Source organism: Symphalangus syndactylus, chromosome 13, assembly GCF_028878055.3.
Source record: "Symphalangus syndactylus isolate Jambi chromosome 13, NHGRI_mSymSyn1-v2.1_pri, whole genome shotgun sequence".
Lineage (NCBI taxonomy): Eukaryota > Metazoa > Chordata > Mammalia > Primates > Hylobatidae > Symphalangus > Symphalangus syndactylus.
Window position 1 is genome coordinate 34,384,139 of NC_072435.2, and position 11,588 is coordinate 34,395,726.

Genomic DNA, 11,588 nt, shown 5'->3' on the forward strand with positions numbered 1-11,588 from the left:
TTCCTTCCTTCCCCTTCCTCCCTTCCTTCCTTCCTTCCTTCCTTCCTTCCTTCCTTCCTTCCTTCCTTCCTTCCTTCCTTCCTTTTCATTTTGAGACGTAGTCTGGCTCTATCGCCCACGCTGGAGTGCAATGGCGTGATCTCGGCGCACAGGAACCTCCACCTCCCGGGTTCAAGCGATTCTCCTGCCTCAGCCTCCCGAGTCGCTGGGACTACAGGCGCGCACTACCATGCCTGGCTAATTTTTTTTTTGTATTTTTAGTAGAGACTGGGTTTCACCATTTTGGCCAGGCTGGCCTGGAAGTCTTGCCCTCAGGTGTGCGCCCTCTCCGCCACTGGGCAAGGCGGGGGAGGAATAGGGGGCTTGGAATTCCACACTAGAGGCGGGCACCGTGGGGGAAAGAAGAGTCACGTCTCCCACGGTTCGCAGAGGAAGGCCGGCCTGAGCCTGGAGCGGGGTCGGGAGAGCCACAGTTTTGCACCTCCAGGGCATCCCCCAGGCCGCAGACTACCAGGCCTCCAGAGGACAGGACCCCACCCCCGGCCACAGGCCCTGCCCCCAGCACTCCCCGCACCCCTCCTCCAAGGCTCCTCCGCCCCCTCCGCACCCAACTTATAAAAACCGTCCTCGGCGCGGCGGGGAGAAGCCGAGCTGAGCGGATCCTCACACGGCTGTGGTCCGATTCTTTCCAGCGGCTTCTGCAACCAAGCGGGTCTTACCCGCGTCTCCAATCCTCGCACCTGGAACCAAGCGGGTCCTCCGCGTCTCCAATCCTCGCACCTGGAACCCCAACGTCCCCGAGAGTCCCAGCGTCCCCGAGAGTCCCCGCATCCCCGCTCCCAGGCTAAGAGGATGAGCGGTGCTCCGACGGCCGGAGCAGCCCTGATGCTCTGCGCCGCCACTGCCGTGCTGCTGAGCGCTCAGGGCGGCCCCGTGCAGTCCAAGTCGCCGCGCTTTGCGTCCTGGGACGAGATGAATGTCTTGGCGCACGGACTCCTGCAGCTCGGCCAGGGGCTGCGCGAACACGCGGAGCGCACCCGCAGTCAGCTGAGCGCGCTGGAGCGGCGCCTGAGCGCGTGCGGGTCCGCCTGCCAGGGAACCGAGGGGTCCACCGCCCTCCCGTTAGCCCCTGACAGCCGGATGGACCCTGAGGTCCTTCACAGCCTGCAGGTACGTGTCCCCAGGGCTGGTTCTCCGCACCCTTAGTGGCTCTCCTGGCTTGAAAGGGTATGGACAGGAGTGGGGGGGGTGCGCAACTGTGGCTTCCTGGGGTCTCCTGCCTCAAGGGATGGGCTCCCTTTTAGGAAGCCGAGGAGGGAGGTTCGCCCGAGGCTAGGAGTTCAAGACCACCTAAAGCAAAATAGCGAGACCCCCATCTCTTCTCCACACACACACACACACACAAGATAAAATAAAATTTAAAAATGACTGGGCGCAGTGGCTCACGGAGCCTCCAACTGCTGTCGAGACTAGCCTGGCCAACATGGAGAAACCTCGTCTCTACTAAAAATACAAAAAATTAGTCTGGCGTGGTGGCGCATGCCTGTAATCCCAGCTACTTGGGAGGCTGAGGCAGGAGAATCTTTTGAACCCGGGAGGCGGAGGTTGCAGTGAGCCGAGATCGCACCAATGCACTCCAGCCTGGGAAACAGAGCAAGACTCCCATTCAAAAAAATAATAGTAATAAAATAAAAATAAGGCCAGGCGCGGTGGCTCACGCTTGTAGTCCCAGCACTTTGGGAGCACGAGGCGGGTGGATCACCTGAGGTCAGGAGTTCAAGACCAGCCTGACCAACACAGTGAAACCCCATCTCTACTAAAAATACAAAAATTAGCTGGGTGTGGTGGCGGGCGCCTGTAATCCCAGCTACTGGGGAGGCTGAGGCAGGAGAATCGCTTGAACCCGGGAAGCGGAGGTTGCAGTGAGCCGGAATCATGCCATTGCACTCCAGTCTGGGTGACAGAGCTAGACTCCGTCTCAAAATAATAATAATAATAATAAATAAAATAAAATACAAATACAAAAATTAGCCAGGTGTGGTGGCAGGCACCTGTAATCCCAGCTACTTGGGAGGCTGAGGCACAAGAATCACTTGAGTCTGGGAGGCAGAGGTTGCGGTGAGCCAAGATTGCGCCACTGCACTCCAACCTGGGTGACAGAGCGAGACTCTGTCTGAAAAAATAAAAAATAAGCCAGGCATAGAGCTGAACTGCTGTAGTCCCAGCTACTCGGGAGGCTGAAAACAGGAGGATCACTTGACCCCAGGAGTTGGAGGCGGCAGTGAGCTGTGACAGCACCACTGCACTCCAGCCTGGGCGACAGAAAGAGAAGAAAAAAATGGAAAAAAAAAAAAAAAAAAAAGATAGACTCCTTTGCCTGACCTCAGCGGATGGAGATTTGGAAGGATGGATGAGTGGATGAATTAAGAGGTTGGGGAAGGCAAGCTGGGTCCTCACCTAGGTTTTCACCCCTCCCCAGACACAACTCAAGGCTCAGAACAGCAGGATCCAGCAACTCTTCCACAAGGTGGCCCAGCAGCAGCGGCACCTGGAGAAGCAGCACCTGCGAATTCAGCATCTGCAAAGCCAGGTAACCCCAGGATCAAGGGAGTAAAGGTCCCTCTGATAGCTGGGACCCCAGGTGGGGAGGGAGGTGGTGAGAACTGGACCTGTGGGTGGGCATGTGGGGCCAGGCAGGACCTGACACCCTCCTCCCGTCCCATCCTAGGTTGGCCTCCTGGACCCCAAGCACCTAGACCATGAGATGGCCAAGCCTGCCCGAAGAAAGAGGCTGCCTGAGATGGCGCAGCCAGTTGACCCGGTTTACAATGCCAGCCGCCTGCCCCGTGAGTGTCTGGCCCTCGATGCCCTCCAGTGGCCACCCCCACCCCGCCACTTGCCATTGCTGGTCCTCTCCTTGTCAGGTCCACCTTAAGGAGAAGATGTCCTGGCCTGGAGTCCCTGTGGGCCCACCAGTCTCTGGGCCAAAGCTGATGGGAGCACCTCCTTCCCTAGCCCTGACCTGGCCCAGCCAGGCCACCCAGCCCCTCTCCCTGCAAGCCAGTGGGCTGTCCCTGAAGCCCTGCTGGTCACTGATTGGAACAGAGGTGGAGAAAGAGAGCTCTTGAGGGACTTGAGCTGCAGAGGTGCTGGAGAAGGTAGAAATGGGGTTCGGGGTGCCATCCTGAAGGTTAGAACCTTCTAGGGGAGGGTGTCATGGAGCAGGGGGTGCCAGGTAGGAGTGTTCGTAGATTTGGGCCCTCCACACTGTCTTGGGGTAGGTGGGAATTAGGGCTGGGAACCCCCAGCTCCCAGGCCAGAAACATTCTTGCGTCTTACAAATCCAATGCTCCAGGTCCCTGACCCCTCTTCCTCCTCCCTCTCTTGTTCTCCTCCTCCCTCCCCACCCCCAGCAGCCCCCTCCCCGCCGCAGACAGTGGGCTTTTGCTGCCACCACAAGTTGTAGGTAGGTGCTTTATTCCCAAATCTCCATTCATCTCGAACCACAGCACGTCCACGTGTGTCCGACGCAGACTCGCGGTTCTCACTCTAAGTTCAGGGCTCCACACGGTTTCCCTGTGGTCCTCGTCCTTCCCTGCATCTGTGGCTGTCCACAGCCAACTCGGTGAAAGTTTGGATCCCCCTCTCACACCCTAGGGTCAGTGGCAGGTTTCCAGCACTGTAGACCTGAGGGTTTTCTCCCCAAGCTCCTGCTCCTTCCCACCTCTGCGCCGCCCGCCCCCAACCCCGCCAGGCTGGCATCTGAGCGTGGTCAGGGTCCTGTCCACCCTCCCAAAGCCACCATCCCAGGATGAGGGGCTTCTGGAGGGTGATGGGGGAAGGCACAAGTCCTGGCTGGGAAATGTGGTGGAAAGGGGCAGGGGTTCTGTGGGTTCGGGACTCCCAGACTCTTGGCTCAGGCCCGCCAAGTAGGAGAAAGTTCAGAGCTGGGAAGGCAAACAGCTGGCATTCATGGAAGCCACACTGGTGGTTTGGCCGCGTGCCCATCCTTACTGGATGGGAGGAAAGTAGGGGAAAGGGGAGATGCCTGAGGAGCAGGAAAGCGTCTTCCTCGTCACTCTGGGCCTGCCCCCACCCCCACGGTGCATACTCATTTAGACCTTTCCCCTACTTTTCTGGCTGGGCTGGGGGCGGTTCCTTCCAGTCTGGAGCCTCTGAGCCTCCTGACGTGCTCAACGCCATCCTCCCCTCCTCCCTCCCTCTTTGTTTCCTCAACCCTGCCCCCTCTCCCTTTAGGAGCTGGGACCCCAGGCAGAGCCTCTGAGATGCTCCTGCTCAGCACAGTTCTTCCTCCCCGTTCTGGACCTGCTGCCTCATTCATTCATTCATTCATTCATTTGTCAAGTCTTTTTTGTTTGCTTTTTGAGACAGAGTCTCGCTCTGTTGCCCAGGCTGGAGTGCAGTGGTGCAATCTCAGCTCACTGCAACCTCTGTCTCCCCCTGGGTTCAAGTGATTCTCCTGCCTCAGCCTCTCAAGTAGCTGGGATTATAGATGCCTACCGCCACCACGCCCAGCTAATTTTTATTCATTCATCGAGTCTTTTTTTTTTTTTTTTTTTGAGACACTCTGTCACCCAGGTTGGAGTGCAATGGCTCAATCTCAGCTAACTGCAACCTCTGCCTCCCGAGTTCAAGCGATTCTCCTGCCCCTGCCTCCCAAGGAGCTGGGATTACTGGCATCCACCATCACACCCAGCTAATCTTTGTATGTTTTACTAGAGATGGGGTTTGGCCATGTTGACCAGGCTGGTCTCAAACTCCTGACTGATCCGCCCGCCTCCCAAAGTGCTGGATTACAGGCATGAGCCACTGCGCCCGGCCCATTCATCAAGTCTTTATTGAGCAGCTGCTATGCACTGGGGCCTGCGTGGATGCTGGTGCCAGGCTGTGGGCAGAGCTGCTCCTTGTCCCCAGCCTAATGGAGCCTCCATTGAGTCAGAGGAGAGACCACTAGATGACCCCAGTGTCCAGGAGTGGGAAGTCGTTACTCAATTCCCATTTGGGGAGGTCTGGCCTGGTCTGGGGGTGAGGCAAGGCAAGGTCTCCTTCCAGAAGCTGAGACCCAGAGAGAAAAGTGAGGAAAGAGAGTCCCGCCGGGCGCAGTGGTTCACACCTGTAATCCCAGCACTTTAGGAGGCCAAGACTGGCGGATCACGAGGTCAGGAGATCGAGACCAGCCTGGCCAACATGGTGAAACCCCCATATGGAACAGCATGTACAAAGTCCCTAGGGCAGGATGGTGTGTGGTACAAGGGTGGGAAGAAAGCCTTCCCACGGTGTGCCAGAGAGGGTGTGGGTACAGCATGGCAGGAGGCAGATGGGCACAGGGGCTGGTCCTCTGGGTGCCTTGTGGACCATGCTGAGGAAGGACATAGGGAGCCATGGAAGAGGTTAGGCAGATGGCAGAGAGGTGGTCATGAGATCAGATTTGCCTTTACTTCCCTGGTCATCCACTGTTAAGCCCCCAGATATGCCTGGCTCCTGAGACCCCCCCAGGGGCTGCCCTCCTGTTTCAGCTCTCCACTTTATCTCCCTTCAGGGCTGCCCAGAGATTGCCAGGAGCTGTTCAAGGATGGGGAGAGGCAGAGTGGACTATTTGAGATCCAGCCTCAGGGGTCTCCGCCATTTTTGGTGAACTGCAAGATGACCTCAGGTAGGGTGTGTTAGCCCACCAGGGGCCCCTCTCCCCATAGGCCCTGTTGTCTTTCTTTAAATTGAAAACAAAGCAAAAAAAAAATTAAAGGCAGGGTCTTGCTATGTTGCCCAGGCTGGTCTTTTTTTTTTTTTTTTTTTTTGAGACGGAGTCTCGCTCTTTCACCCAGGCTGGAGTGCAGTGGCGCGATCTCGGCTCACTGCCGGCTCCGCCCCCTGGGGTTCACGCCATTCTCCTGCTTCAGCCTCCCGCGTAGCTGGGACTACAGGCGCCTGCCACCTCGCCCGGCTAATTTTTTGTATTTTTAGTAGAGACGGGGTTTCACCGTGTTAGCCAGGATGGTCTCGATCTCCTGACCTTGTGATCCGCCCACCTCGGCCTCCCAAAGTGCTGGGATTACAGGCGTGAGCCACCGCGCCCGGCCTTTTTTTTTTTTTTTGAGACGGAGTTTTGCCCTTGGAGCTGGAGTGCAATGCCGCGATCTCAGCTCACTGAAACCTCAGCCTCCTGGGTTCAAGCTATTCTCCAGCCTCAGCCTCCCCAGTAGCTGAGACTACAGGTGCGAGCAACCACACCCAGCTAATTTTTGTATTTTTAGTAGAGGCGGGGTTTCACCATGTTGGTCTGGCTGGTCTCAAACTCCTGACCTCAAATGATTTGCCGACTTTGGCCTCCCAAAATGCTGGCACTACAGGCATTAGCCACTGCGCCTGGCCTCTTTTCTTTAAAATGCAGCCCTTGTCTGGGTGTAGTGGCTCACACCTGTAATCCCGACACTTTGGGAGGCCTATCGTGAGGATCACTTGAGTCCAGAAGTTCGAGACCAGCCTGGACAACATAGAGCTCATCTTTACAAAAAGTTTTGTAAAAGTAAACAAAAAAGGCCAAGTGCAGTGGCTCACACCTGTAATCCCAGCACTTTGGGAGGCTGAGGCAGGCAGATCACGAGGTCAGGAGTTCGAGACCAGCCTGACCAACATGGTGAAACCCCGTCTCTACTAAAAATACAAAAATTAGCTGGGCATGGTGGTGTGCGCCTGTAATCCCAGCTACTCAGGTGGCTGAGGCAGGAGAATCTCTTGAACCTGGAAGGCGGAGGTTGCAGTGAGCCGAGATGATGCTGCCGCACTCCAGCCTGGGTGACAGAGTGAGACTCCGTCCCCCCACCAAAAAAATAAAAAGGAGAGAAAACAAAATAAAATAAAATTCAGCCCTTGCTGGGCATGGTGGCACATGCCTGTAGTCCCAGCTACTCGGGAAGCCAAGGCAGGAGGGTCACTTCAGCCCAGGAGTTAAAGGCTGCAGTGAGCTGTGATCACACACCTGTGAATAGCCACCGCACTCCAACCTGGGCAACACAACAAAACCTCGTTTCTAAAAAAAAAAAAAAAAAAATGCTGAGCGCGGTGGCTTACATCTGAAATGCCAGCACTTTGGGAGGCCGAGGCGGGCAAATCACTTGAGGTCAGGAGTTCAAGACCAGCCTGGCCAACATGGTGAAACCCTATCTCTACCAACATAAACATTAGCCAGGCGTGGTGGCAGGTGCCTGTGATTCCAGCTGCTTGTGGGGCTGAAGCACAAGAATCGCTTGAGCCCCGAAGGCAGAGGTTGCAGTGAGCTAAGACTGTGGCACTGCAATCCAGCCTGGGCAACAGAGTGAGACTCCATCTCTAAAAAAAAAAAAAAAAAAAAAAAAGCAGCTTTTTTTCCATTGAGAAGAAGTCCTTTCCATTACAAGAGGTTACAACACGGGGTTTTGTGGTTGAGAACTGCAGAGGAAGATCCAGTTCAGCTGGCCCAGAGAGGCTTTGCAGATTTCCACTGCCTACTCCCCCCCACACTCAGTCCCTGCTGGGTTCTTGGGACAAAGATCTTTCCAAGGCCAGCCCATAATATTCCTCCCTCTGACCCACCCTCCTCGAGTCCTCCAGGTATGAGTGAGGGGCTGCTGTCTTCCTGGGTTTGGAGGGGGTTTGGTGCTTGGCAGCCAGATGAGGGAGTGGGGTCCTCTGTGATGAGGGACTTCCTGGTGACCTTGTACCTTTCTGGGCAGATGGAGGCTGGACAGTAATTCAGAGGCGCCACGATGGTTCGGTGGACTTCAACCGGCCCTGGGAAGCCTACAAGGCAGGGTTTGGGGATCCCCAAGGTAGGTGTTTCTAGCAGGGACAGAGGCAGGGGAGGAAGAGGGACCCTCAGAAGTGGCCCTGCCTCACGGAGTGGCCTCTCCCACTCCAGGCGAGTTCTGGCTGGGTCTGGAGAAGGTGCATAGCATCACGGGGGACCGCAACAGCCGCATGGCCGTGCAGCTGCGGGACTGGGATGGCAACGCCGAGTCGCTGCAGTTCTCTGTGCACCTGGGTGGCGAGGACACGGCCTACAGCCTGCAGCTCACTGCGCCTGTGGCTGGCCAGCTGGGCGCCACCACTGTCCCACCCAGCGGCCTCTCCGTACCCTTCTCCACTTGGGACCAGGATCATGACCTCCGCAGGGACAAGAATTGTGCCAAGAGCCTCTCTGGTGAGCAGGCCCTGCCATGCCACACCCAGCCAGCAGCTTCCCTCCTTATCTTTCTGCTGCTCTGTCCTGCCTTCAACCCCACATTGCATCTGTTTCCTGCCCCCACCTCTTCCTTACATGCCATGTGTGTGATTAGGCCACTATTTTCCCATCCTGAAAAGGGTCTTGACCATCTTTACTTTTATTTACTTATGTGTTTGTTTACTTATTTATTTATTTATTTATTAAGATGGAGTCTCACTCTGTCGCCCAGGCTGGAGTGCAGTGGCGCGATCTTGGCTCACTGCAAGCTCCGCCTCCCGAGTTCACGCCATTCTCCTGCCTCGGCCTCCTGAGTAGCTGGGACTACAGGCGCCTGCCATCACGCCTGGCTAATTTTTTTGTATTTTTAGTAGAGATGGGGTTTCACTGTGTTAGCCAGGATGGTCTCGATCTCCTGACCTCGTGATCTGCCCTCCTTGGCCTCCCAAAGTGCTGGGATTACAGGCGTAAGCCACCGCGCTCGGCCTACTTATTTATTTTTTGAGACAGAGTCCTGCTGTATCTCCCAGGCTGGAGTGCAAGTGACGTGATCTTGGCTCACTGCAGCCTCCGCCTCCTGGGTTCAAGTGATTCTCCTGCCTCAGCCTCCCGAGTAGCTGGGATTACAGGCTCCTGCCACCATGCACAGATAATTGTTTTGTGTTTTTAGTAGAGACGGGGTTTCACCATGTTGGCCAGGGTGGTCTTGAACTCCTGACCTCAAGTGATCTGCCCACCTCAGCCTCCCAAAGTGCTGGGATTACAGGCGTGAGCCCCCATGCCCGGCCAGAAACATCTTTATAATGGTGCTCCACAGGATTCTTTTTTTTTTTTTTTTTTGAAACAGGGTCTCACTCTGTTGCCTAAGCTGGAGTGCAGTGGTGCGATCTCAGCTCACTGCAACCTCCACCTCCTGGGTTCAAGCAATTCTCAAAAAAAAAAAAAAATTAGTCAGGCACAGTGGCTCACTGTAATCCCAGCACTTTGGGAGGCTGAAGCGAGTGGATCACTTGAGCCCAGGAGACCAGCCTGAGCAACATGGCGAAATCCCATCTCAACTAAAAATACAAAAAACTAGCTGGGCATGGTGGTGCATGCCTGTGTTCCCATCTACTTGGGAGACTGAGTTGGGAGGATCTCTTGAACCTAGGAGATCAAGGCTGCAGTGAGCTGAGACTGCACCACTGCACTCAAGCCTGGGTGACAGAGTGAGACTCTGCCTCAGAAGAAAAAGAAAAACTCCAGGCATGGTGTCTCACACCTGTGGTCCCAGCTACTTGGGAGGCCCGGGTAGAAGAATCACTTGAGCCTGTAAGGTTGACGCTGCATTGAGCTATCACTACACCACTGCACTCCAGCCTGGGCAACAGAGCCAGGCCCTGTCTCAAAAAAAATTTTTTTTTAACTTAAAAATAAGGCCGGGCATGGGGGCTCACACCTGTAATCCCAGCACTTTGGGAGGCCGAGGTGGGTAGATCACCTGAGGTCAGGAGTTCAAAACTAGCCTTGCCAACATAGTGAAACCCTGTCTCTATTAAAAATACGAAAATTAGGCCAGGTGCAGTGGGTCATACCTATAATCCCAGCACTTTGGGAGGCTGAGGCAGGTGGATCACATGAGGTAAGGAGTTTGAGACCAACCTGGCCAACATGGTGAAACCCCGTCTCTATTAAAAATACAAAAACTAGCCAGGCGTGGTGGTGGGTGCCTGTAATCCCAGCTACTCAGGAGGCTGAGGCACGAGAATCCCTTGAACCTGGAAGGCAGAGGTTGCAGTGAGCCAAGATTGTGCCACTGCACTCCAGCCTGGGCGATAGAGTGAGACTCAGTTTCAAAAAAAAAAAAAAAAAAAAAAAGACCAAAAATTAGCCAGGCGTGGTGGTGGGCGCTTGTAATCCCAGCTACTCGGGAGGCTGAGGGAGGAGAATCACTTAAACCTGAGAGACGGAGGTTTCAGTGAGCTGAGATCGCACCAGTGCACTCCAGCCTGGGTGACAGAGTAAGACTCAAATCTCAAAAAAAAAAAAAAGTCAAGTCCAAAGCCCAGCCTGGTCCCCAGCCTGCCTCATCCTCAACCCTATCCCCATCTCCTTTCAGCCCCGTTGGTGGCTCAAAGACCTGACCATGTTCCCTCTCCCCTGACCCCGGCAGGAGGCTGGTGGTTTGGCACCTGCAGCCATTCCAACCTCAATGGCCAGTACTTCCGCTCCATCCCACAGCAGCGGCAGAAGCTTAAGAAGGGAATCTTCTGGAAGACCTGGCGGGGCCGCTACTACCCGCTGCAGGCCACCACCATGTTGATCCAGCCCACGGCAGCAGAGGCAGCCTCCTAGCGTCCTGGCTGGGCCTGCTCCCAGGCCCACGAAAGACGGTGACTCTTGGCTCTGCCCGAGGATGTGGCCACTCCCTGCCTGGGCAGGGGCTCCAAGGAGGGGCCATCTGGAAACTTGTGGATGGAGAAGAAGACCATGACTGGAGAAGCCCCCTTTCTGAGTGTGGGGGGCTGCATGCGTTGCCTCCTGAGATCGAGGCTGCAGGATATGCTTAGACTCTGGAGGCGTGGACCGAGGGGCATGGAGCTTCACTCCTTGCTGGCCAGGGAGTTGGGGACTCAGAGGGACCACTTGGGGCCGGCCAGACTGGCCTCAATGGCGGACTCAGTCACATTGACTGACGGGGGACCAGGGCTCGTGTGGGTCGAGAGCGCACTCATGGTGCTGGTGCTGTTGTGTGTAGGTCCCCTGGGGACACAAGCAGGCACCAATGGTGTCTGGGTGGAGCTCACAGAGTTCTTGGAATAAAAGCAACCTCAGAACACTTTGTTCTTTGTTCTTGTTTGTTTTCTTTCTTTCTTTTTTTTCTTTTTTTCTTTTTTTTTAGTTCATAGATCTAGTAAGTTACCCTCAGTTTGTTTTAAAAAGTGAACAAAGTCCATGTAAACATGTTTCCCAGGGCCAAGCACGGTGTCTCGTGCCTGTAATCCCAGCCATTTGTGAGGCCGAGACAGGCAGATCACTTGAGGTCAGGAGTTCGAGACCAGCCTGGCCAACATGGTGAAACCCCGTCTCTACAAAAAATACAAAAATTACCTGGGCGTGGTGGTGCACGTCTGTAGTCCCAGCTACTCCAGAGGCTGACGCAGAAGAATCACTTGAGCCAAGGAGGCAGAGGCTGCAAATAAGCCGAGATTGCGCCACTGCACTCCAGCCTGGGCAACAGAGCAAGACTGCATCTCAAAACAAAAAGAATTTTTTTTTTGTAGAGGTAGGGTCTCACTCTGTTGTCCAGGCTGGTCTCAAACACCCAGACTCAAGGGATCCTCCTGCCTTGGCTTCCCAAAGTGCCGGGATTAAAGGTGTGAACACCACT

At 55.2% G+C, this 11,588-nt stretch overlaps 1 protein-coding gene across 2 annotated transcripts; it reads left to right on the top strand.

The window, feature by feature from the left end:
- The first annotated feature begins 636 nt into the window (after positions 1–636).
- ANGPTL4 (angiopoietin like 4) lies at positions 637–11,039 on the top strand. Of its 2 annotated transcripts, XM_055237514.2 has the most exons (7): positions 637–1,170; positions 2,480–2,590; positions 2,729–2,846; positions 5,561–5,674; positions 7,731–7,826; positions 7,916–8,197; positions 10,371–11,039. In XM_055237514.2, the coding sequence occupies exons 1-7, from the start codon at positions 853–855 to the stop codon at positions 10,550–10,552; spliced, it is 1,221 nt and encodes a 406-aa protein (XP_055093489.1). In that variant the 5' UTR covers positions 637–852; the 3' UTR covers positions 10,553–11,039. The 2 variants fall into 2 exon arrangements, with proteins under 2 accessions (XP_055093489.1, XP_055093490.1); XM_055237515.2 differs by lacking the exon at positions 5,561–5,674 and having other exon boundaries at positions 752–1,170.
- The last annotated feature ends 549 nt before the right edge of the window (positions 11,040–11,588 follow it).

What these genes read in the sequence shown, in the direction of transcription:
- ANGPTL4 (XM_055237514.2), top strand. Translation starts at nt 853, where the DNA reads ATGAGCGGTGCTCCGACGGCCGGAGCAGCCCTGATGCTCTGCGCCGCC. An exon ending in TTCAGCATCTGCAAAGCCAG is followed by an intron (nt 2,591 to 2,728) that starts GTAACCCCAGGA and finishes GTCCCATCCTAG; the next exon opens with GTTGGCCTCCTGGACCCCAA. An exon ending in AGGGTTTGGGGATCCCCAAG is followed by an intron (nt 7,827 to 7,915) that starts GTAGGTGTTTCT and finishes CTCCCACTCCAG; the next exon opens with GCGAGTTCTGGCTGGGTCTG.